At 52.2% G+C, this 27,141-nt stretch overlaps 1 protein-coding gene and 2 pseudogenes across 1 annotated transcript; all 3 read left to right on the top strand.

Annotated features, from left to right (window-relative positions):
• Window positions 1-9,233: 9,233 nt before the first annotated feature.
• On the top strand, window positions 9,234-10,520 carry LOC144727874 (trace amine-associated receptor 365 pseudogene; annotated as a pseudogene).
• An 8,956-nt stretch (window positions 10,521-19,476) lies between these two features.
• LOC144727875 (trace amine-associated receptor 365) lies at window positions 19,477-21,618 on the top strand. Its single transcript, XM_078607015.1, has one exon. The coding sequence runs from the start codon at window positions 19,637-19,639 to the stop codon at window positions 20,732-20,734; it is 1,098 nt and encodes a 365-aa protein (XP_078463141.1). The 5' UTR covers window positions 19,477-19,636; the 3' UTR covers window positions 20,735-21,618.
• A 3,315-nt stretch (window positions 21,619-24,933) lies between these two features.
• On the top strand, window positions 24,934-25,989 carry LOC144727924 (trace amine-associated receptor 365 pseudogene; annotated as a pseudogene).
• Window positions 25,990-27,141: the final 1,152 nt, after the last annotated feature.

Raw genomic sequence — 27,141 nt, forward strand, 5'->3', positions numbered from 1 at the left:
CTTGTCCAAGACATAGCCCTGGACAAAGGCGTCCGCCACGGCCGCTGCCGACTGGTTGGCAAGCGGCCATGCCATGGGCCATCGAGTGAAGTATTCCACACCAACCAGCAGGTACTTGTTACCCCTAGGCGTCACCGGAAAAGGCCCCAAGATATCCAGCGCAACGAGCTCGTTCGTGCGCGAGACCTAAATGGACTGTAGCGGTGGATTAACCGCAACGGGCGGTGGTTTCCGTTGAGCGCACCCTACACACCCCTTAAGTATGTTGACCACATCGCTCCCCATCGCCGGCCAATAATAGTCCCGCTGGAGCAGAGCGAGTGTTTTGTTGACTCCCAGATGCAAGAGGCGTTCGTGTCTGGCCAGAACAACTCTGCCCCGCATAGCAGAAGGCACGACAAGCGCGTGTCGCTGGGACATACTGTCCCATCTCATGAGCAGGCCCTGTTTAAGCACCCAGGAGCCGGCTCCCTTCTGACCTCCTCGGGACCCCCTGCCCTACGACGCAACGCAAGTAGGGAGCTGTCAGCCATCTGGAGTCGGCCCCACTCAATGAGAGACAACGAAAGTAGTGAGTCCCCGCCCGCAGGAGCAGCGGGGACATCGTCCCGCGGTGCATTTGCGGCCGTGACCAACCCACCCCCGGGGACAGCGACATGCGGCTTACAGTGCGCCGACCCCAGAAAACACGCACATTCGGAACGAGGCGACAACCGCGACAGGGCATCCGCGTTGGTGTGGCGCATCCCCTTACGGTAAGTGGTCGTAAATTGGTAGTCCTGGAGGACCTCCAACCACCGTGATAATTGGCCCGAGGGTTGGGCGACCCGCAATGCGTATTCAAGCGCCGCGTGGTCCGTACGGACCGTAAAATGACAGCCGTAGAGATACGGTCTGAATTGCTGTACAAAAAAAACGATAGCCAGCAACTCGCGACGGGTCACACAGTAGCGTTGTTCCGCTGGTGACAAAACCCTGCTACCGTAGGCGACCACCCGTTCGACTCCCCCGACCACCTGTGAGAGCACCCCCCCAATGCCTGTGTTACTGGCATCCATATCCAGCAGGAAGGGTTTCGTAAAATCAGGGTAACACAAGGGCGGGGCACTCACCAAGGCGTCCCCGAAGGGAGCAAAACGCGGCCTCCTCCTCCGGCCCCCAGCGGAACCTGACCCCTTTAGCTGTCAGAGCATGCAGGGGTTTGGCTATGGTGGCGAAGTGCTCAACGAACCGACGGTAGTAGGACGCAAACCCAATGAAACTGCGGACCTCAGTAACCGACGTGGGCGTCGGCCAGGAGCTAACGCAGTGTGTTTTCACAGGATCGGTGGAGATCCCCGAACGGCCGACAATGTGCCCCAAGTACCGTACGGATTCCCGAAGTAGGTGGCATTTAGCCGGTTTAAACTTTAACTTAGCCGATCGCATCCTCAGGAACACTCCCCTCAAGCGTTGGAGGTGCTCCTCGAAAGTTCTACTGAAAACGATGACGTCGTCAAGGTAAATCAAGCAGGTATCTCATTGGAGACCCGACAAAACCAATTCCATAAGCCGCTGAAACGTCGCGGGAGCAGAATGGAGTCCCATGGGCAAGCGATTAAACTGAAACAGGCCTACTGGGGTCCGGAATGCGGTCTTCGGTTTCGACTCCTCGTCGAGCGGCAATTGCCAGAACCCCGACAGTAGGTCCAGCGTAGAAAAATAACGCGCCCCCGCTAATGCATCCAGATATTCATCCATTCTGGGGAGCGGATACGCGTCAGCCATGGAGATCTTATTGAGGCAGCGGAAATCTACACAAAATCGCAAGGTCCCGTCTTGTTTCTTAACAAGCACGATGGGTGCTCCCCATGGACTGGATGAGGGCGAAATGATGTCGGCGGTCAGCATGTCATTGACGGCCGATTGAACGTGTTCCTTCTCGGTTGGGCTCAACCGGAAGGGATTCCGCCGAACCGGGGCCGCGTCACCCGTTTCAATGTGGTGGCGTAACAGGTCCGTGCACCCAATATCATATTTGTGCTTGCTGAACACGTCCGAGAATTCAATTAGCAGGGTGCACAGCGCCCCCAATTGCACACCCGACAAGTTACTGGAGCCCGCACATAGCGAGTCCAACCACTGTTGATCCTCCCCCAATTAAAATTTCGGCGCCGGAGCGGGATCAACGTGCGCAATGAGCCGCTCTTCCACAGGGACCAGTGCCGCGTGAGCCAGCACGGTGCCCTGTGGAATCACGGCCGGCCGCGACCCCGCGTTCAAAACCATGACGAACGGGTCCCTGTCAGCCCATACCAATGTCTGAGCTACCGCCAAGTCCAGACCCCCAACAGCTCTGTTCGACGGACCCAACAGCATGCCCTGCCCCGCAGTCTCCCCACCCAATGGCTTCCGTAACCGGAGGGGTACCAGCATCTGCGAACCCGGGGGTACGTGCACCGTATGAGTCGCCAGCGCTTGGACCGTCGCACAAGCCGTGCGCAGTTTTGTAGGGTTAGACGAAAAAGAAATACGGCGACCCGATGGCAGCTCGATACAACCCTGATCAACGAGAATTTTAATCTGCATTTTAGCCAAAAAGTCTGTGTCCAACAGACATGGAACCGCCAGGGAAGAAGAGACCAAGACAGGTCCCGCCAATTTAATATCCCCTATACAAATGCTCGCCCGAATCTGGCCGACAATGCCCAACGAGCCCCCATTCGCCGCATAACATGGCACGTCTACCGGGAGCAGGGGCCGATATTGGACGGGGAGAATGTTGTAAATAAGATCAGAAATGATAGTTGCCGACGCACCCGTGTCAACCAGCACCCTGACTTCAATACCGTCTATAAATCCACCATCCTGTGGCCCAACTCGGACCATTCAATCGCACCCGGCCCCCGTACAAACCCCCCTTGGCGAACTGAATTCCCGACCCCCATGCGGACCTCCTCCGCCGCGAAGCGGCGGCCCATGTGTGACGTGTATGTGGACCGAGCATGTGTGGTGCCGCGACTTGCCGGGGGTAATTGGGACGACTTTGGGCCTTGGTCGTCGTCCAGCCGAGGTCCCGTGGCGCGCTGACGCGGAGCGCGGCACCCGGACGCCACGTGGCCCCGAAGGCCGCAGTTGTAGCACGTGATGAGGGACGTCGCCGGTTTCGGTTGCTCCAGCTTGCGGGTCGATCGCAGAGGCGAACGACCCCCCGACCTCTAATCCCCCAGTCGCGCTGTAGCGAATGCCTCCTCCCGAGGCCGAATTACTTGGGGGTCGGTGTCCACCGGGGCAGGAGTTGAGACCGCGGCAGAAGCGCAGACGACCGCCCGCTTCCGTTTCAGGACCTCATGTGCCTGGATGCTCGTTGCAACCCGCAACGAACAAATGTCCACCTCGTCCACCGTGTTGATGGGGACCCCCAGGTCCTGAGCTAACGCCAGCAGCTGTTCCTTCACCATGGCGTCCTGCCCCTCCTCGTCCATGCGAGGGAAGGCGGCGTTCGCGAGAGCAAGCAGCGCTGTGCGGTAGGCGAGCGTAGTCTCCGTGTCCCCCTTTCGTCGCCCGTAGAACTGGTGGCGGCAGGCCGAGGGTGGTCCATACACCTTGGCCATAAGGCCCAGCGCGGCCTTGAGTGTGGAGCGGCCCAATCTCGGGGTGGACCTGAAGGCAGCAAGCGCGTCGTCGTCCAGCATTGTAGGCAGTGCCCGTAGCGCCGTAGCGTCGGACCACCCCGACATTTATTGATGGGCGAGGAATCTCCGCTGGAAGGCGCCCCAGTCACCCCCCTCAGCTTTGAAGGTCGTCAACGCGGGAAGTCGCTGTTGAAACACCAGGTCGTCCTCCGACAGGTGATTTTCCCGCGCTGCGCCGTCGGTATGGGAAATGGCGGCACCTTCCATGGGTGGTTCATGGCTGCCCGTGGCGCGCGCCGATGACGTGAGCGGCGGAAAGTGGAGGTCCCCGGTCACGTGTTGCTCGCGATTCCCGCCAATTGACGGGCGCTCCGTAAAAATGGTGCCATTTTCAAAGTCAGTGGCGCGAAGCACATTTTGGCGGGAATCTCCCCCGCGACTCTTTTCGACGCCCGTCATCGTCCTTCCACCTCCCGACGCAGTGATCTCCGCCAAAATGGACGCCGTGGCGAGTAGCAGCTCCGCCAGTCGAGAGTGCGCATCCTGGAGTCCGGTGCCGGACCCCAGTGGAGCGTCGGGCATCCCCGAAAGGTTCTGTGGCGTCGGCATCTCCTCTTCCTCTCCTCCCGATGCTCGCTGTCCCGATTCGTCGTGGTCGTCCTCCCCGTCACGCTCGTGAGTCCGATGAGTCTTCCTGGTATCCATAACTTGAAGACAGTTTCACTTCTGACGCCAGCTGTAATATCTTCAATAATGGCGGGAGACGAGTTAACGGGGCAGCACTTATTTATTCACAATGGTTGCACAGTGACAGGCACAACCAAGATAACGCCTATGCTACGCGTGCCTGGCTCGGCCACGCACTTAGTCTCTCCCGTAGGGTACGCGTGCCTAACTCTGCCTTGCACTCAGGCTCTCCGGCTACGCTCTCCCCACGGGGAGCTATCAGACCCCTACGCGCGCCCGGCTCGACCACGCACTCAGTCTCTCCCATAGGGTACGTGTGCCTAACTCTGCCTTGCACTCAGGCTCTCCGGCTACGCTCTCCCCACGGGGAGCTATCAGACCCGCCTTGCCAGGCCATGGGTCTCGACCACTGAGTTACACAGCCCGGCCCTTACAAGGGCGTCGGGCCGTGAATCCCAAGGCCTCGCCTCTGAGCCTCACAGAGCCCCGGCCCTTACAAGGGCAGCGGGGCTAGGGGTCCCAGGGCCTATCTCTTCCTCCATCTTCTGTCTTCGCCGGTTACCAACTCCCCGAGTGCCTCCGCGCATCGCCTTACATAGCCCTCCGCTCCAGGGGGCGGGGCCTATGCGGACCGCGATGTGGGCACCCGCCTGCGGACCGTGATGTAGCCACCCACCACGCGCTGTCTCACGATCCTCCCTGCCAGCACGTATCACCACTACACATACACCCACACAAAGAAACAAACAAAGATCTCGAAATATGTTTTGGGGCAAGTGCTGTTCGCGGCAACGGCACATGATGGGGTGGATGGCCAACACCACGCCGTGCCACCTTTGTCTCCCTTAGTGGCGATGTTTACACACAGCACCGGGTACTCATTTGAGGCTGAGTCGACCTATACGGATGTAGTGACTGTGATTGTCACTGTGTGGTTCCGGGCTAACGAAGCCCAGGCGGATAATGTGTTGGCATTATGTGATGTAGTACCAGCCCTAGCGGGGCTTCGGTGAGCGCTGGTCAGCGCGGAGGCACCACGTACAGTGTGCGGTGAGGGCTCCTGGTGAGGGAGCGAGAGGGAGAGTCAGCCAGCCAGGGTTACGTTTGGGCATGATACACTGGTTGCCCTGCCGACACGTGACTGGATGATATTGGAGGGGGGCCACCGGTGGACGGGGCCAGTGGGCAGTCACGTGGTATAAAAGAGCTCTCGGGGAGCCTTCGGGAAAGAGCTCGAGCGATCTAGAAGGTGGGCGGGGCGAGGGGCGGAGCCAGTCCCAGCTCAGGCCGATATAACGGGGCCCGTGAGGGACTCGGGGTTCTTTGTGTTGCTGGTGATGAAGAGCCACGTCGGGTAAAAGAAGCCTCTAGCCACGCTTGTGGTCCGGGACCCAGCTTGTGGTCTGGGCCGGGATAGTGAACCGTGTCTAGTTCTGCCGTAGCGTGGCTAGATGGGCATTCAACACCCATATGCAGGTTGTGTTATGTTGATTTATTTAATAAATAATCTTACTCCCAAGACAACGTCTGCGACTCAGTTGGGCTCACGACACGTACATACCAGGGACGTGCGGTCAGGGGAGGCAGGGGACGCACAGCCTCACCTCTCATACTCCAATGAAAATAGCTGTTCCTGAAAAGTAAAAAATAATCAGATTTTTCCACTGACCTGTTGTCATTTCTGTACGATTCCAATTATGTTTATAGTCAAAATCGCTAAATTTGCGTAGCTCCGCTGCAAATACAGGGGGAGACGAGAGGCGAGGCAGCGACGAGCTCAGCCTCCCTTCTGATTGCGCAACCCCTCAGCAACTGCATGGAGCGCGGGCAATAAGCGCGTGCCTGTTACTCTCCGTCATATTTGTAATCATACAGAAATGACATTTATAACACAGATCCGTGGAAAAGTCATAATTTGTATTTTATCTTATTCTTTTTTTATTACTTTTCGTAACAGCTATTTTCATTGGAGTATGCCAGGTGAGCCTCTTCCTCCCCTGCCTCCCCTGACCGCACGTCCCTGGTACATACACGTGCTCACCGACATTCCTTGATGAACGCACGCACACGGTCACTGCATGACTCATCGCCTGCCTGCAACTGAGGTGGGTTGCGGCGTCAGATCCCTGGCGACGCAGCGTGGATATCGGGCTCCCCCTAGCGACTTTTCTGCGCATTCAACCAAACCCTGGCTGATGGAGGTGTTCCAATCCATCATCATCACCACCACCATCATCAACCATCATCAGCAGCCATGACCAATCCACTTCTGGATGAAGGGCCTCCCAAAGTCGTCGCCATCCCTCACGATCCCACAACAATTCTAGCAGGATCTGCAGACCTAGCTGATTTCACCGCTCCATCTCCCAACGGTTGAGGATTTCTCGGACACGTTCCATTTCATTGTGTCTCTGCTACTAAAAAAACGAAAACTGTTTTAGCAGGTAAGGCCGACTAAGCTATATATGTATTTATTCAGAAGCGACCTGGCCACAAATGATAGCTCAACGACGTGGCTTATCACGTGGAAAATGTATAACAGCCATATACTCCTGAACGCGTGTTGATTCTAATTGTGGAGGGAAAAACCGGAGGACCCGGAGAAAGAAAAAAAAACGCGATCAACAGGTGGAAAATTCCGCGCTACGAATCAAATCAAACTCAAACGATGCAAGATGAAGAAATGTCCAGAGCGTCTGCACAGCGTCTCTACTTGGGAGTGCAGCGATTGCATTTCAATGCGGTACGCATATTTACGTGTTTGTGTGCGGTGCGAAAGAAGTTCCACATACATTACATAAAATAAAGTTAAAACCTTAGCCCACTGGTCAATGACAAATGCGTACCGTGTTGTTGTATTATACACTGGTCACACTTTTTCTGGCAATAAGGTATTCCAACGGTTTTAAGGTAAATTTGGGGTGCTGATTCCAAATCTGGCATTAGTTTTTATCTATCACATCAGGTTTTCGATATATCAAATATTGCATTTTCAATAAAAACTGCAGAAGAAAAATATTAAATAAATGTGGATATCTACATAAAATTATATTATAAACACAATATCCTAAAAATACAGCACCATATTTTAACACTAAAGCAGTCACTGACTCGCAACAACTTGCAATCATAAGTGACAGAGTTAATTTCGGGTAAAATCAATGAAAATGGGGTATGCCGATAGCATAAAATGAGATGTGATAGAGCAAATCTGAGATCAGATTTGGAATCAGCACCCTGAAATTAGTCTAAAACAGCTGCAAAAGTCCAGGCCAGAAAAAAATGTTTTTTTTACCAGTGAATTATCCATTCGGGGTCAGTGGGGATTCAACAGTGGCGTTCCTATCGGTTACCCATCTGCCACGGCCGGCGTGTCCACTTACAATTCCATTAATCAAGCATCCCGTGCGAGTTAACTGATTGAGTCCCATGGGGCCAATTTGCGCGCAGGTTTTGGGTGAATTATGGGTTTGCGCGTGCGGTCCCTGGAGGATGAGTGCACGGCGCGTGAAGGTGCTTAACATATGTCTCCGTGTGAATGTGTGTATGTATATGTATGTACGTGTCTTTGTATATAAATATCACAACATACGCCATAAGTTTATTGGCGTTGCCAGGAGTATCAGCTCAACAACCCAATCCCAACCCTATCTCGTATATAAACGACTCTCTCTCAAAGTCTGCACTTATCTTGAAGAAGGCCAGTCAGCCGAAACGTTGAGACCTTGGGGTTGTTTTAAGTGGAAGTTGCAATTTGTTTTAAGTACACTTGTTTTGAATATATAAACAACAGCTTGGATTTATTCGTACATACTGTCCACACATCTGCGTACATACACACAGACACCTCATACATACGCAAGCTTACACAACTTACGACTAATATTCACCGTACAGACTTAGCAGACGATTGCGGGCAAGTGCTGTTAGCGAGCACCTATGACGGTGTGGTCATCACGTAGCGGCTGCCTCCGTCTCTCCCCTGTGCCGATGTTTACACACCGAATGCGGTACTTATTTAAGGCTGAGAAAACCTAGAGGGGAGCTTATGATTCGTTGTTTTCAATATCCACTCGCCACGGATGTTGGTCGTGGCCTAGCGATTGAACTCCGCTCACTGGGTTGGAAACGCAGTGCGCTGACCACTGCGCCACGGATCCCCATACGCGCACGTAATACATACACATACTAAAACACGTGTATACGTACATTCGCGGGTATAACGTACATGCATGCATACGTATACACCACACACACGTACACATACGGGTACATACTGTAGACATGTTAACGTGCGGATATATATGAACACACAAAAGCAAATATCCCCCTTTATAGCTTACTTCGACTGTTGGGGCAAGTTCTTAGCGAGGGCCTATGTACACTCATACACACAAAAGGATACAAAGGCAGATATCGCCCGTATCGCCTACAGAGACCGCGAGGACACGTGCTATTTGCGATCGCCTATTCACCCATCCCATTCGCATACTGTACATCCAAAGATCGCCCATTTAGCCTACATAGACTGCTAGTCGCGAGCGTTTATACACAGGCAATTCGCACACAAACACACTCAAATACACCTACAAAGACACAGATCCCCCGTATAGCCTTAACAGATTGTTGGGGCAAGTGCTGTTAGCGAGCACCTATCAAGTCCGGCACAGCAAACGAGGAGGTGGGTGGCTAGCACCACGCCCAGCCGCCTTTGTATCCCTAGTGGCGACGTTTACACACCGCACCAAGAACGCATTTGAGGCTGAGTCGACCTAAGGGAGGCCCAGGACATGTTCAGATAATCGTCACTGGCGTTGACCGTGAGCTGGGTTCGAATTCGGGTGGCCGGGTTTATAGCGCAGCGCGCTAACCGTTACACTACCGCTCCCCCACACACACCTACACACACATTACCTGCACACACAGACACACCTTCACATACAGACACCTGCACACACAGACACACAGGCATACACGATGTCATCTCACGCGAACACCACCTCGCCAGCGTGCGGGCTCACATTCTACAGCTTCAACTGCAGCCGCGCGTCCGTCACATCATCATCGGAGCGCGCTCAAATGATGTCCCTCCTCCTCTCGATCAGCGCCATTACCGTCGCGGGCAACCTCCTCACCATCACGTCCATCCTCTACTTCAGGCAGCTGCAGACTCGCACCAACGCCCTAACGCTGTCTCTCGCCGTGGCGGACCTCCTGGTGGGCCTGCTGATCATGCCCTTCAGCGTGATGCGCTCCGTGCACAACTGCTGGTTCTACGGCCGCGTCTTCTGCAGGGTCCACACGTGGCTCGACTACACCTTCTGCACATCGTCCATCGTCCACCTCAGCTGCATCTCCTTCGACCGCTACGTGGCCATCAGCGACCCGCTGCGATACGAGCAGCGCGTCACCAGAAGGGCGTGCGTCCGCATGCTCGTGTGCAGCTGGCTCTGCATGCTGGTCTACGGCCTCGCTTTCATGCTGGAGTGGAACCTGGTCGGGCTGGAGGAGGAGGTGGTGCACGTTTGTCCCGACGACTGCCCGGTGCTGCTGAACCTGCCGTTCGCGATGGCCAACACGATCTTCGCGTGCATCGTCCCCATGATGCTGATGACGCTGGCCTACGGTAGGATTTATCAACTGGCCAGGCAGCAGGCGAGGAAGATCACTTCCGCCGCCATGGGCTCGAACGCGGACTCCGCGAGGAGTTCGCTGAGACGCGAGCACAGCGCCACCATCACCATGGGCATCATCGTGGGCGTCTTCATCTCGCTCTGGATACCGTACTTCGTGGTGTCGGTCACGGAGCCGATATTCGGCTACCAGGCGGGCTCCGTCACGTGGGAGGTCATCAACTGGTTCACGTACATCAATTCGACGGCGAATCCCATCCTGTTCGCCGCCTTCAACAGGCCCTTCCGTAACGCCTTCTACCTCATCCTCTCCGGTCGAATGTTTGCGTCGAGCTGCAGAGGAGTCGATCTGTTCGACGTCCCGCGGGCGCTTGCTAAAGCTCGCGGGTAAGTCACCTCCTACTGCTGGCGTCGCCGCGAACGGAGCCGGCCGCGAGCAAGAGCGACGATTTAATCCGCGCACTTCGCCAGCTTCTGTCTGGGCACGTGAAATATACCTCGAGCAGGTGGGAGACGCGGAGGAAGGTGGGAGATGCAGAGGAAGGCGGGACGAAAACTGGAGTGAGACGGCATTCAATTAATGGAAGAAGAGACGATGGGGAGGTGGGATGTGGGGAGGGGGGAGGGCGGGTGGGGGGCATTTAGCCAGCATTGGGAAGTGATAATCTCACAACGACACGGCAGGTAATATACACGTGCAAATACATATTGGCAGAGAGGCTACTACGACGGCTACTGATGTTTTCACACATTTATTTGGTGATGCTGCCGATGCTGTGTTGGGAGTGGTGCACAACCAACAACAACACTCAAGACGTTCCTAGTCAATAACACTGTGTATGTGCGTGTCGCCTTAAATGGGGAAAAATATAACAGCTGACGTTTCGGGCGCTGGCCCTTTTTCATAGCACCTAAATAGAGAGATCAATAGAGAGACAGAGTGGATGGGGGGGGGACACACCGCACTTGTTTACATCATGGGGCCTTGGTGAGAATCAGATTTTAGAAATAATTTCTGATGATCGCTTGTGGCTACCAATGTTCGTGACCTGGCGGGGAGACGCCGCGACCTCCAGAATGACCGATCCGTCATGCGCAGCGTCCTATGCGACCTGAAGCTCAGAGCCCTTATTGCATGACCTCAGGGCATCCCCGTTCCACGTTCGTTCCAGCCTCATCCTATGGAGCGTTGCAATCGCGAGCCAGCGGAGTGGGTGAGCGCGCAGAGTCAGGCCATTCATTCCGGTAGACAATGTTTGAAAAGTGCATGACGTCTTTTTAAGTTTATTTTATTTATTTATTGTATTTAACCACGTGATAATTCAAGAGACCGTGGCAGGACGGGCGACGAGACTTGGTGAATCACTGCACTTTCCGTGGGTGGGCGTCGAAGATGTGCCATAAACCTGGCTCGCCAGGGGAAGGCGTTATCGCAAAATGAGGACTAATCGTCATCTGTTTCTATTTGTACGGGGATAGAGTGTTGCCCTGTCGTGCAAGGTGTATGTTTCATCTAGGTGCTCCGATTTTCTCCTCCAACTTAAACAATATCCGTCTGAAAACATCTTACGAATAAAACAGCAATGCAGTAGTAGGCTCTTCTGGATAAATAAGTAAAATTTCCACAAGCCTCGTTTTGCCGTGGTACCATCACGGCTCCCGTGTCAGGATGGGTGCTGCTGTTCCCATTCGCGACGCGAGGCTCTAAGCCCTGACGCTCCGCGAGCCCTGGGGGACTTGGGTTTGACGCGTGGCGGAGTAAACCACGGATCGTCTCGGCGACCCTCTCCACACGTGCTCTCAGACCCGTCGCCGCGGTACAGGACTTGAAGTAAGGCTCGTATAACTAAAGAACGTTATTTACAAATGACCAACGCAATTCCAAAGCCATTCGCCAGTAACGCTGCAATGCGCGGGCAAGCGCACGATATTTATTACAGTTTGACGAACGTGTCGAGATGTTTGTTGTGTGTGATTACGCACCACTCACTGCAACGCAATACTTACTACACGTGCACAGAGCCGTTGTTATCCTACTGCAGGCACTGCTGCCTCTAGGGAATGTGAAGCTGATTCAGCCCGTCTGGGAACACGTGTAGCCAGCGTGGGAACACGTGTAACCAGTCTGCGAACACATGTAGCCAGTCTGGGAACACATGTAGCCAGTCTGGGAACACGTGTAGGCAGTGTGGGAACACGTGTAGCCATTCTGGCATCAAGTGTATCCATTCACGGAACACGTGTAGCCAGTCTGTGAACACGTCTCGCTAGTCTGGGAACACGTGTAGCCAGTCTGAAATCACGTGTAGCCAATCTGGGAACAATGTGTAGCGAGTGTGGAAAAACGTGTAGGCAGTGTGGGAACATATGTTGCCAGTTTTGGAACACGTGTAGCCAGTGCGGGGACACGTGTGGCCAGTCTGAGATCACGTGTGGCCAGTCTGGGAACACGCGTGGTCAGTCTGGGAACACGTGTGGTCAGTCTGAGATCACGTGTGGCCAGTCTGAGATCACGTGTGGCAAGTCTGGGAACACGTGTGGTCAGTCTGGGAACACGTGTGGCCAGTCTGGGAACACGTGTGGTCAGTCTGGGAACACGTGTGGTCAGTCTGGGAACACGTGTGGTCAGTCTGGGAACACGTGTGGCCAGTCTGGGAACAGGTGTGGCCAGTCTGGGAACAGGTGTGGCCAGTCTGGGAACACGTGTGGCCAGTCTGGGAACACGTGTGGCCAGTCTGGGAACACGTGTGGCCAGTCTGGGAACACGTGTGGCCAGTCTGGGAACACGTGTGGCCAGTCTGGGAACACGTGTGGCCAGTCTGGGAACACGTGTGGCCAGTCTGGGAACACGTGTGGCCAGTCTGGGAACACGTGTGGCCAGTCTGGGAACACGTGTGGCCAGTCTGGGAACACGTGTGGCCAGTCTGGGAACACGTGTGGCCAGTCTGGGAACACGTGTAGGCAGTGTGGGGACACGTGTAGCCAGTGTGGGGATACGTGTAGCCAGTGTGGGGATACGTGTAGCTAGAGGAATCAGCATCCCAACCAAGAGGCGGGAGGAGGGGAGCGGGACGACCGTTTAACTTACGTGGTGTTTTGCATCGTCATTAGAAGCATATTATGACGTAGCATCGTTAAGTGCATAAGATATGCTATTTAATGTTTCTTAACATGTTATTACATTCTATTCCATTCTTGTTGTGAGTATATATAAACACACATTATACAAACGTTCGCACGCGACGTCGAACGTTCGTTGTGTTTAAAGCGAAAGCCAGCACGCATTCATGTTCCAGCTACTGTAGTTTCCGTTTTCCACTCAGGAGCCGTCTCTCGGGTGGTACGCGAATCTGGGCGACCGCCCCGTGCCCCGCGCTTTTGGGGGACGGCTCTACGTGTTTCGACGTCACGGTGGCAGAGGGAATACTCTGTGTTTAATAATAGGTTTTACTCACCCTTTTATCTGGCAACAAAGCTGACGCCTTTTTACAAGGAGTCATGTTTGCATTAACCACAATACCTGCGGTCAGAATGCAAACAAAAAAAACACTCTGATAATGTATGCATTGTCCTTGATATTGATTGGTCCACACCAGAGACAGTTTTTTAAGAGCCCTGTCTCATATGGTGTTCAATCAGATGACGCCAAAAGGCGCACAAAAACGAGATGACGTCATCTGGTTGAACACCATATGAGTTCCTTCGGAGTGGGCAGGTAGGAACTTGGTTGGACAGCGCATTAGTGCGATCCGTGTTGGATACCGTAGTCGTGTTGGAGGTTGTAGCTGTTACTATTGCATCTGATGAGGATTATTGATGTATTGCTGATGTAGGTATTTAAGTTCATGCTGCTGCTGCAGTAGGTCGCGCCTGTGCTGTGACGCCATTACCTGTGTGTACCACGCGCGCCAATCCACCTGACCTGGTCCTTGAACGGCCACGATGCTGTCGTAATCGCGCACCTGGTGCATGATGTTGAGCAGGGCGTAGACGCCGCAGTCGTAGCCGTTCGGTTGCTGCGGCACAAGCCCCGTGGCTATTGCCACTGGCGTGCTCGCCGGTTCGGCGCGCAAGACCCGGGCCTCGGGCGTCTGGGGCGCGGCACGTCGGGCAGCCAACGCGACGCGCGCGCGCGCTCCAGTCGGGCACCACGCTCTTCGGGCGTCTCGTCCTTTATTGGGTGCCCGCCGCCGTACTGTGGCCAGACGTCGCCGATGGTTGCGAACATCCCCACTATCTCCACACCGCCGATGGTTGCACTGAACGTCGGCGATCGCAACCGAAAACTTTTGCAGTCAAGCAAACTGCAATAAGCCAAGACAGTCACATTTACTGTACTGCGCAGAGTGCACGACAGACAAATATGCACGACAGACAGACAAATAATCCCTGGTGGGCAGTGTGGAACCTGTTGTTCCTACCTGTAAAACCTGTCTTTGGTGTGGACCAATCAATTTCAAGGACAATGCATACATTACCGAAGGTATTGTGGTTAATGCAAACATAATTTCTCGTAAAAAAAGGTGTCAGTTTTGTTGCCAAAAAAGGGTAAAAAAAACCTTTTATTCTATTTTGCTAATGGCAAAGGAGGCCTCATGATGTAAATGCTTACTCCGTGTTTAGTTTGCAGGTGTCGGGCAGATTTTCCCTCGCACCCCCACCCCCCTATGGACGGCCCCGCGTACTAAAGTTGCCGTGTCAACCAATTGGAGTCGAGCCGCGTGCGACAAGTGTAGAGCAATTGTTTACCTGAATGACATAAATAAATATTTACACGAAGGTGGCTAGCGCGAGAGTGTTTGTGAGAGTGTCTTTGTGTTTCACGTTACTCAGCGCGTGGCTTAGGGCTGCGGGGTGGTGGTGGGGGTGGTGGGGATAACACAGTGGTCACACTCCCCCCCTCCCACAGCAAGACGGCGACTGGGTTCGATTCCACACACGGGCGCCTCACTATGTAAACAGGAAGTGAGACTCATCCTGATCTCTTCAGTTTCTGCCTTGTCAAACAACATGCTCTCCAGACCGTCATTCATCATCAAAGCCACAAGTCCACACGTACAGGGGGTCGACTGCTCGCATTGTCCTTCTGCACTTCTATGCCATGCTTCGTTCCTCGTCACCTCCACCCTCCTCATCACATCCCCTCCACCGCACCCTCCCATCCCCTATCTGTGAATCTATGGGTCGTTGTGTGAGTCTATGGGTTTATGTGAAAGGATATGAATCTCAGTGTGAGTCTATGGGTGTCTGTGTCAGTTTATGGGTCTCTATGCTAGTCTATGGGTCTATGTGTGAGTCTGTGGATTTCTGTGTGAGTCTGTGAGTTTGCAATGTCCATAGAAACCTTCCTATGCATTTTTGCTTGATCTCTTCTCAACACGTGCCCCCTGCTGAGGCTCTCTCCTCTTCGTTCCTCATCCTCCACCTCCTTTCCCTGAGAGATATCCCCAGCGCCAGTCGTCGTTTTTTTCAGCCGTGCCCTTGCAATCCCTCGCTCTTCTCTCTGGCACAGGAGCCCACCTCTGCACCGTTGTAACCTATCGCGACACCTTCATTTAATTACGCGCAGACCACAACTAAAATAAGCGAGCTCCTATGCGAACACACTAAGAATACCCAATTTGGCAGGTTTACACGGAGGTGTGGATGTGGGCAATTAACTTCGCACGGGTAAACTCTACCGGGAATTACCGCACTTCGTGTGAATGTGTCTGTGTGTGTGTGCGTGTGTATGTTTGGTCGGTGGTCGCTAACAGCACTTGCCCCAAGAGTATTTAAGGGCTGAACGCGGGATCTTTGTCTTTGCATGTGTGCGCGTGTGTGTGCACATAAATACAACAGCGTATCGCGTCGTCGCTTGCGTTGGCTATTCATTGCTGCTGTTCTGAACAGCATCAGGTCACCACCCACCCACCTACCCATCCATTCCAGTATAATCAAGGACGTCTCTCTCTTGCTGTGAATCGTAATAACTCACAAAGAAGGCCAGTCGGCTGAAAACGTCGACATCATAGATAGTTCTATCTGACAGTGTACAAAATACAACTTCGGTTGCTCTTTTGAAAGTAAATCGACGGCACGGCTGCTGGGAAGAGACGGTTGAGTGAGCGTGCCGGAGCGAATGATTGCACGAGCGATGAGATCATGGAATACGCTGCATTTAAAACGCGGAATGAAGTGAGCAGGTGAGCGTGGTGTGGGTGAGATCACCACCACCATCATCAACGTCATCATCATCATCGTTATCATCATGAGTTCACTGTGACAGCCTCAGCTAAGCACCGTCATCTAATCGGGCGGTGGTGGCTATGCATGTGGCTACCTGTGAACCAGCACTCTGTGGAGGCAGTAGCGAGGGTTTGTGGATCACAGCACACAAATGTTGTGGAACTCCCTTTCCGTTGTTACGCGTCGAGGAGGTGCCATAACCCTGGTTGTGCCACCAGAAGGCGGGTACAGCACAGTGTGGATTAATCGCCACCTGTTTACATCTGTACCGGGGATAGAGCGTGTGTAATACACGCAACCCATCATTAATGTGCTTAAACATCTTGCAAATAATAAAAACCCAATGCAGCTGCGGCAGGACCCTCCAGAAAACGCGTCCTATGACTCAGTGTGGTTATCCTAGATAAATAAGTAATTTATTAACCATCACTATCGTCATCATCCACATTACCATCATCAGTATCATCAGCATTATCCCCAGCATCATCACCATCGTCATCATCACCATCATCACCATCGTCATCATCACCACTATCATCACAATCATCACTATCATCACCGCCATCATCACAATCATCACCATTCTTACCGCTGTCACATCATCACCATCGTTACCACCATCATCATCATCACAATCATCACCATAATCACCGCCATCATCACCATCATCACTATCTTTACCATCATTACCACTGTCACCATCATCACCCTCATCATCATTATCATCAGCACCACCATCATCACCACCTTCACCATCATCATCATCACCATCACCACCATCATCACCATCGTCACCATCATCGCTAATGCGTCAGTCTCATTGGGTCGCACACTCAACATGATAGTAATTGTTAGTTAGTTTTTTACTTTTAAAGAAACATTTCACTTCTTATACTGTACGGGAGTTTAGTGCGCCTATTGCACGCGTACGGCACATGTGTACAAGTAAAGTAATCAGCGTAATTGCATCTCTCACATTGCCCGTTCAGAAAAAAAGGCGCGTTTGGATAGGACACGTCCTTGGAAGGGAATGACGACAGGCGGTCGAGACTAACCACGGAGTGGCAGCCAAATTTATGGAACGCATCCCAAGAGAGGCCGTCCACTGCCTTGAGATGGAGCGATGAAATCAGCTCATGTGCGGGCAGTACAGAGATGGTTGCTTCGCAGGACCATGCGGCCTTGGTCCAGCAGTGGATAGATCATGGTTGGTGATGACCGTAACAATTGAAATTCGACGAGCACAGAGACGAAACATTCCCACGACCACATCTCAAGCGATGCGTCCCATCCCCGTCAGATGTGCGCAGCTAAGCCAGTTTGAGACTGATTAGCACATAACTTGGAACGGCTGATCCCCAACGCTTGCCAGGTGTTGTAGGCGTGGGGCTGTTATTGCAGGTGCCGCCAGGATATGCCAGTGTTTAAATGGTTCTCGAAAAATCGTGGGTGGGATTTCTTCGTCCTTCCCCGGTTTCCTGCAACATAAACCCGGTGATGGAACTGGCAGACAAAGCCGAATACAGCATCCTCCTGGAAGAAAAAAAACATGAAACAAGGCTAGAGACTCAGTTGCTACACATAATATATATATATATAATTAAACCATGTTATTTAACCAGGTAAGGCCTACTGAGCTATGTAGCTCTTTTTCAGAAGTGACCTGGCTATCACAAATGACAGCTCAACGAATTGACTGATATGAAGATGTATCGCAACCAAATACTCTAAACGCGTTATGCTGATTATAAATGTAAAAGGGAAAACCCGAGGACGCGGAGAAAAATCCACGTGGCCGTTATAATGCGGAATGCGCCCGTTATAACGCTGTTTCTGAGCAGTCGACGACGAACTACTTTCGTGAGCTGTGCAGCTGAGTGATACAATTCAGGACGTGAAATCACACAGTAACACGGCGGCGTAACTTCATCTCAGTTTTTTGTCCTGCCATGGAATGACTCCAGGCTCATTATTTTATCGTGCAAATGTGATGAATAAATTATAATTCCTCGCTTAAAGCTGGTTTCGCTTAACGTGGCACTTTTCAGGAACGCATCTACCACGTTAAACGAGGAATTACCGTGTGCACATAGACGTAATTTGCGCTTGTTCACCGCTGCCTATCGCAGCGCCAAATTGTTTTTGTGTAATCTCGTTGCGTATGGATGGCATTGCAGGAGTCTGCCTCGCCAGTCCATTACGAAGACGACGACGCCGAGAGATGTGGCCCCTGAGATTGGGCAAAACCACACTCCTCTAATCCAGTGTGCCTCGAAGCGGGGTTGGCGGATCACAGAACTATCGTTTTGCACTTGAGACTTCCAACTTGCTCGGCTGCGCCCACGAGGTGTCAGTACAGCAAGCGGGTTCATGGCGTGTCCATACAGATTCTTGATTGACAGCAAGAGAACTTCGTGACATGTGTGACCAGAGGATAGCAGTGCAGCGTGTGGGTTTCTCAACTATTTATGCCGATATTTGAGCTTCCAAAACATGGCGGTACAACAAGTGGGTGGCTGAGCTCCTATCTATGCGGAATTTTTGCTTGGCCTCTGAGATGGCAGTGTAGCAAGTGGGTTTCGGACCTCTGCAGGCAAATGTATGAGCGCTTTCTCCTCGTTTGTGCGCATGGTGGCTTTTCTCCAAGGCAGAGCGTTCCCTTACCACGCAAAGCAAAGTCCCTTGTCGTTGTTCATGAATAAAAAAATGATGTTGCCAACTTTCTTCAAGCAGGGTCCTCCTGGAAATTGAGCCCTGAGTCTCAGTGAAGCTTTCCAGATAGAATACAATCGGTCAGAGGACCTGTAAAGGTGTAGTCTTCACGTGCATCTGTATATACACAAATACACGTTAGTCAAGCCGCAGCAGTCAAGAGGTCAAGAAGCATTCACAGTCATTGCCGTCAATTCCACCATAACTCGCCATCGTCTCCTTCCTTTTGTCAGGTCCTTCGAGCAGGGTACATAGGGAGGATCAGCCGAATAATCGTTATTATTTGTGCAGACTGAGTAAGAAGGAATTGTGGCGCGTTTCTAAGTCAGTTTGCCAGCCAAGCCACTTGAGTAAATGGCGGAGTATAAGGTCAAAGGCTCATTGTGGCCGAACGAAAAGCGATAATCTATGGTCACAATGATGATGGTGATGATGAGTTTTGCGAGACATATAACCTACCACCTATATGAATGAAACCGTGGCTAAGAATGTTTACCGTTGATTTTTTTCCAGTTTGTGTACTCGCTTTGCATTCCGACATATGGATGTGTATATGTATTAAGTACGTTCTTTTTATTATTTTTATTTCAGCAGGAATGGCTCAATGAGCTGTTAAGCTCCATTTCACGGACGTCCTGCAATGGTACAGATAATTCGTTGAGAGTTGGGAATAGGTATGTAAGATTGAGACACATCTGAAGATTTACCCCGTTTGCAGGATGAGCTGATTTTCCACGTGAATATATATCTAACAAACAAGCAATGGAAACACTGAACGAGTCCATCAGAAACAGTTCATTGCTGTGCGTGGAGGTCTTCCACAACTTCCACTGCACATCCAACGACATCTCCGAGGCCGAGCGAGCCACTCTCATCACCATCATCATCCCGGCCATCGCCATCACCATTTTCGGAAACCTCCTCACTGTCGTATCAATCCTCTACTTCAGGCAACTGCAGACTCGCACCAACGTCCTGACGCTGTTTCTCGCCGTGGCGGACCTCCTGGTGGGCCTGCTGATCATGCCCTTCAGTGCAATGCGCTCCGTGTACAACTGCTGGTTCTACGGGTGGACCTTCTGCAAGATGCACTCGTGGTTCGACTACACACTCTGCACTCTGTCCGTGCTGCTGCTCAGCTGCATATCGTTCGACCGCTACGTGGCCATCAGCGACCCGCTGCGCTACCACCAGCGCATCACCAACAGGACGTGCGCCCTCATGCTCCTCTTCTGCTGGCTCTGCCTCCCGTTCTACGGCGTCGTCTTCATGGTGGAGTGGAACCTGGTCGGGCTGGAGGAGGAGGTAGCGCAGATTTGTCCCGACGACTGCCCAGTGCTGCTGAACCTGCCGTTCGCGATGGCCAACACGATTTTTGGCTGCGTCGTCCCTATGATGCTGATGACGTTGGCCTACGGCAGGATTTATCAGCTGGCCAGACAGCAGGCGAGGAAGATTGCCTCCACCGCCATGGGCTCGAACGCGGACTCCGCCAGGAGTTCGCTGAGACGCGAGCACAGCGCCACCATCACCATGGGCATCATCGTGGGCGTCTTCATCTCGCTCTGGATGCCGTACTTCGTGGTGTCGACAACGGAGTCGATATTCGGATACCAGGCAAGCTCGTTGGCGTGGGAGTTCATCAACTGGTTCACATACATCAACTCAACGGTGAATCCCATCCTCTTCGCGGCCTTTAACAGGCCCTTCCGTAACGCCTTCTACCTCATCCTCTCTGGTCGAATTTTCTCCTCGAGCTACAGAGGAGTAGATCTGTTCAACGTCCAACAATGGTCGAAAGTCAACCAAGGTGCCAAGAGGTGTGTTTCTACGCTCATCGGCAAGGAGGCAGACAGGTGATTGGAACGAGGCAGCCAGATTAGCCATCACGCGCAGTTTATTTAGTTTAGTCTGGTAATCGAAAAAAAAGAAAGTGACAACGCAACTTTATTCCACGTGGAGGTGCCATGGATATTCATGATGGAACACGCGATGTTATCATGCACACCGGCAGTTTAAGGAGCGGGTGATGTTACTCGCAAGGTCACATTCTGTTCTGCAAACAAACTCTTGTTACCCAGGAAAGTCTCTCAAAAGAGTCGCAAGACTGTTGCTGCTGCTGTGTGTGATCCCAATTGAGTAATTTTCAGGAATTGTTTGAGCATTAGGATGTTTGGCCAATATCATTTACATTGGGTTTTTTTTCTATGAGATGAGGAAAACGGAGAAACCTTGGAGAAACCCATGGAAAACAGGGGGAGAACCGAGTCAGGTATCGAAACCAGGTTGCCCTTATTGCTGGGAGGCACAAGCATCACCACTACACAACCACAATGCCGCCCTTATGTACCATTACATTTTGCCCACTGCTCAAGGAAGATACACAGCCTTGCGTTGGTGAAACTTCAGCCGTCACTGCATCTCCTGGAGAGCTCCGAAGGTGGACCGGACTAACACCAGAACTCTCCCAAAACGATTCTGGATCTTACTTATTCCAGGGATTCCCACACTCCAGTCCTTGCGACCACCCCACCACATTACGTCTCTCCCCGTTCACTCGTTCACTCCTCCCAATTAACTCGTTCCACGCCGCACGCTACAGCTGATTGTTAAACACCTCCCACGTGGCACGCTAGTAAATTAACGCTATCCGCGTTAATAGAGAGCCGATTCAAATAAAGGTTGAGATCTCCGTGTGCGCGCCAGCACACGTGTTCCTTGTGTGTACACGTGTTCCACTTAACACAGGCGGAGTTAATCGTTTAGCGAGTCACGTGGGACTACGTTTTGTGTTTAGTTTGTTGTCATTCCCCGCACCTCCGATCAGCATGGTTGGCTATGTACTGTGCAAAATAATTAAAAAATACATACATACGTGGAACGGATGCAACAATAATCGGGCGTGTGCACCGTGGAACGAGTTAATTTGTATTGGAATGGGGAACAGTAAAACTGGTTCACACGGAGACAGAGAGTTGTTGTGGAGGGCTCGCGAGGACTGGAGTGTGGGAAACTGCCCTCAAATCTTCACCGTCGCCCGAGTCTGGAGGAATCTATTCCTGCCAATGTATGTGTGTGTGCGCGCCCGCTTTCTTGTCTTGTCCTCTTGCTGGTGTTTCATTCTGCCTTTGTCTCTGCCCTATCATTCCCGTTCCCTTTGCCTCCCCCTTCGCTCTATTCCCTCGGTAAGATTGCATTTCTGACATGACGAAGGTGTCTGAGCCGTGTGGCGATGCTATTGCCACGAAGCGTTAATATGTGTCCTGACTGCAATGCGTCAATAAACTTTACACAATCCAGGTTGCAGTCTTGATTGGGATCCGTAGCAACTTTTGGCTTAAGGCTTAAATCACACGTTCTTGCCACTGCATTCGTACATGTTACGCCCTTCATCTATGTAGCAGTAAAACAACAACAATATACTCTATAGTTGTAGAAAGCACTCGACCATTTGTGCATTACGCAAAAATATCCTCAGCAGTTCCTGAATAACGTTATTGCTCTCCTCTTGTCTGAGATCGACAGGACCAGTGACGCACTGCGAACAGTGATGGATATTTGAACCAACTCGGGCCTCCCCTAGGTAGACTGTGTAAAATGAATAACTGGTGTGGTGTGTAAACATCTGTTCTGAGGAGACAAAGGCGTCCGAGTGTGGTGTTGACCAACCACCACACCATCGTGTGCCATGCCGGCCTTCATAGGTGCTCGCTACCAGCACTTGACCCGACAGCCTGTTAAAGGCTATAGGGGGGACCTTTTTCTTTATTGTGACCAGCAGAATGGTGGTTGAACGTGAAACGGTCAGTCTGCTAGACCGAGTATTCAACCTGTGTGGATTAATCAATGAGTGAAGTTCACGGGAACAGTGGTAGTTGTAGTCGCAATAGAAGAGTGATAAGGGGGCGACTGACTGCCGGTGAGTGAGTGAGCAAGTAAATGGGGTGAAACAGTAAAGACATTCATGGCAGGGGCCACACCTCAAACGCAAGTTGTATGGCCTCTTCCTGTTTGCGACAGAATTAATCGGCTGTGCCGGGTGGAGGAGGGCGCACAACACGCGTTTGACTCACCCGATCTGACCCAAACGTCAGTTATGAAACATGTGACCTGTTTTATATCTCACGCGACAACGCCCCCCTGTGCCTGCACGTCGGGCATTGCATCTGATCAGAATCAGGATCTGTATTTATACTGGGAGGAATCTGATGAGCTGTGAAGCTCTTTTCACAAATGTCCAGTAGACACCCGAGTTACTGACATTTAGTAACTCGCGAAATATGCCACACTCCCGAGTCCAGAACTAGCGAATCGACGCAGGATTGTGTTACATTTGAAACTTGCCTGCGAAGATTAGACACGGCTCATCGGCTGCCCGCATTGTCCTCAGTCTCAGCTCTGAATTCGCTATTGTGCATTTTTACTTAATACGTACTTACTACAGTCGAGTCGTTTATACACTTCGTTATAAACGCGACGACTGTGAGGTCCATTCAAAAGGACGCAAATGCAATCAGGGGAAAGTATTCCAGCTAGCGCTCCCCTAGAGTGCTAAAATGATAACTTTGCTGCGTTGTTGTTAAACACCCTGCATCTCCCGATGAGTCATCCTCCTGAATTCCTCTCACCATCACCATCATAAAGGTCATACAAAACATCGTTCTTTATAATGCCTTATTTAGTCATGGTAGTCTTTGTTATTAAACAGTTACCATTCCCCTCCCCCCCGCTCCACACTCATTCTCCGCGATGTTCACTCGTACCAAGAACGCAACCCCAGTTTTCCCATCGTAGCAAGGCTTCCGCATTCGCGAATCCCCGCATCCGCGACCGTTTTCAAGAACGTAAACCTCGCGGATAGAGAGGGTTGACGGCACCATCTCGTTAGTAAATCACGACGGCAATGGCGCTCAACTGCAAGGCATTTCACAACAACTATTTACGAGTTCCCGCATGGCTACCCAGAGGTAATTATATATCATGTTATTTAAAAGCAGCCTGCAGAGAGGGGCGCTTTTGGACACAGGTGTGTAGACAATTAGCCAAGAGTGTTGTTACTCTCTCAGGGGCGTCAATTCCCCATTCGCTGGGGAATAACTCCTGTGTTATGTATGTGTGTATGCGTTTGTATATATATATGCCACATGAGCTCGATTCTGAAGCAGAGCTAAATACACATCAGGCGGTAGGGTGATATGTGATACCAGCACAGGATCTCCCCCTAGGTAGAGTACCTGAAACATCAGCACTTGGGAGACAAAGGCGGTTGGGCAAGCGTGGTGCTTGAGAACATGACCGGCCTCATAGGCGCGCCGTGCCCGCATTCACAGATGCACGCTTAACAGCCCTAGCCCCAACAGACTGTGTAGGCTACACACGCCTATTTGTCCGTGTGTTTTATATTCAAATATATCTACAGTATCTCATCTTGGTCTATGTTTTGGTGAGATTATGGAGATGTACTTCAATAGAAAGTCGGATTCAGGTGAGAGGTGAGTGAGATGTGTGTGTGTGTGCGGCTGCTGGTATGTATGTTTAACTTCTTTCGCACCGTACGTCGCCAACCGTGATAATCGGAGGTGGGGGGGAAGGACAACAAACTAAACACAAAAAAAAGTTCTAAATAAATGAGTTTTCAATCTAGTTTTAAAAGTGCATAGCTCCAGTGGCTTCCTAAGAGCGCTCCAGAAGCGTTACCGTTGGTATAACAGGAGCATGAATATGTTGAAAACCAAGTTACAATTCATCCATCTGCCAAGTGGCTGTCTCTAGCGGAGACTTACGCGCAGTAAATATCTCCATCAAATGTTATTCGCCGCTCTCCAGCTTAGGTCACGCATTCCTAACAAACAATAAACGCAAACTTGCATTCTGTATAGTGAGATGTTTCTTTCTTGCTGACCGTTTAGGGTTTATTTGGTATCACCGTAGCCCATTCGAATCTCCACAAAGTTGAAAGCGAAATTACAGAACAATATCCATTGAAACAGTTCAACGGTAGAACGAATTAATAATAATATAATTTAACAAATAATGTGACCGGGGAGGCAGACAATACAATGAACGAGTCGGGTAGTAATGACTCATCGAGGCGGTGCGTGTGGACCTTCCACCAATTCAGCTGCACGTCCAGCGACCTCTCGGCAGCGGAGCGAGCCACCCTCCTCGCCATCCTCCTCTCCATCAGCGCCATCACCATCGCGGGCAACATCCTCACCATCGCCTCCATCCTCCACTTCAGGCAGCTGCAGACTCGCACCAACGTCCTAACGCTGTCTCTCGCCGTGGCGGACCTCCTGGTGGGCCTGCTGATCATGCCCTTCAGCGCGATGCGCTCCGTGCACAACTGCTGGTTCTACGGCCGCGTCTTCTGCAGGGTCCACACGTGGCTCGACTACACCTTCTGCACATCGTCCATCGTCCACCTCAGCTGCATCTCCTTCGACCGCTACGTGGCCATCAGCGACCCGTTGCGCTACGGCGACAGGATCACGCACGCGGCGCTGGCGGCGATGCTCGCCCTGTCCTGGATCAGCTTCCCGATAGACGGCCTTGTCTTCATGCTGCAGTGGAACCTGGTCGGGCTGGAGGAGGAGACGAGACGAAGCTGTCCCGACGACTGCGAGGTGATCCTCAATCTGCCCTATGCCGTCGCCAACACCGCGTGCGCCTTTGTGTTGCCCATGCTCCTCATGGCTCTCGCGTACGGCCGCATCTACCGCCTGGCCCGGGTGCAGTCGCGCAAGATCAACAGCCTGGGCGCGCAGGTGCAGAAGGCGAGCGGCGACGCGGAATGCCTGAGTAAGTGGAATGCCATGAAGCGGGACCACAACGCCACCATCACGCTGGGCATCATCATCGGGATGTTCATCGCGATCTGGATGCCCTATTTCGTGGTCTCGGCCACGGAGCCAATGATCGGCTACCAGGCGGGCCCCGTGGTCTGGGAGGTCATCAACTGGTTCACGTACCTCAACTCGACGGTGAATCCCATCCTGTTCGCGGCCTTCAACAGGTCCTTCCGCTGGGCCTTTCGCCTGCTCGTCACGTGCAGCGCCTTCCGGCCGGGGATCCGAGGCGCGGATCTGTTTAACTTCAAGGAGGGGCCAGCGTGACGGACTCGACTGAGTCTGATCACCGAGCCCGAATCGCATCGTAACAGTCTTCGTTAGCCTCATGATCAGGGGTGGCGCTGGCAGGAGCACAGCAATGATCATCCACTGCTGGATGAAAGCCCCCCCCCCATCCCCCCATCGTCCACCCCCTCCCATTCCCCACCCCTCCTCCCCAACAAGACGTTGCCGTCTCTATCTTGCCCTGCACCGATCCACCTCGTTTCTGCACACGAGTTGATATCGAATGCTCCATCTCCGCGCTGGACGCCTCTTCTAAATGTACATCACTGCGTGTGTGTGACGTTGCAGCAGCCACCCAACTGAAATATAGCGGCAACAGCTGGATATGTGGCAGAGGTGGGACAAAGTCATTGTTATGCAAGTCCAAGTCGAGTCGCAAGTCATCAAATTCATGACTCGAGTCTGACTCGAGTCCAAGTCACATGACTCGAGTCCACATCTCATAGGTGGGACAAAGTCATTGTTATGCAAGTCCAAGTCGAGTCGCAAGTCATCAAATTCATGACTCGAGTCTGACTCGAGTCCAAGTCACATGACTCGAGTCCACACCTCTGATATGTGGATATATGAAAGTGTCTACATGGACCCGCGTGTTTCCTCCTCCGGCTGCAACTCCGTCGTTAGTCTCGCCCATCGGCCACCATCCCTTCTGTCGACTTGTCTGAACGGTCGACACGATGTCTCTAACTTGCGTGCGTTTTCTGAGCCACGTGTTCCTCTTGCCTGTCTCTCATGCATGTCTAGCATGAATCTCTCCGTGTTCTTCGTGCACTATAGAGCGTTTGTTTATTTTTTTTTCTTGTTAATCGCCGTGTTTGTGTCTGTCCCTGTGGAGTCATATCCTCGTTTCTGGGCTTGGCGGTCACGGCGATGTGAGGGCACGTCCTCCATTCGACACAATGGGTGGATGCATGATGTGTGACGTGCATGATCAACCATCTCTCTCGCTCTCCCTCTTTGCTTTGTCCAAGCACGCACTGTTACGCGCTCGTTGATGGTCACTCGTCGTCTTTTGCCTTCCGACTCGCAGACGGCAGTGCGGCAGTGATCGCCCAGCAGGCAGTTTTCAGAAACCATAACACTTTTCATTTGGAACATAAATTATTTGGTTATGCTGCTGCGCGTTGGCAG

This window comes from Lampetra planeri, chromosome 27, assembly GCF_965212315.1.
Source record: "Lampetra planeri chromosome 27, kcLamPlan1.2.h2, whole genome shotgun sequence".
Taxonomy (NCBI): domain Eukaryota; kingdom Metazoa; phylum Chordata; class Hyperoartia; order Petromyzontiformes; family Petromyzontidae; genus Lampetra; species Lampetra planeri.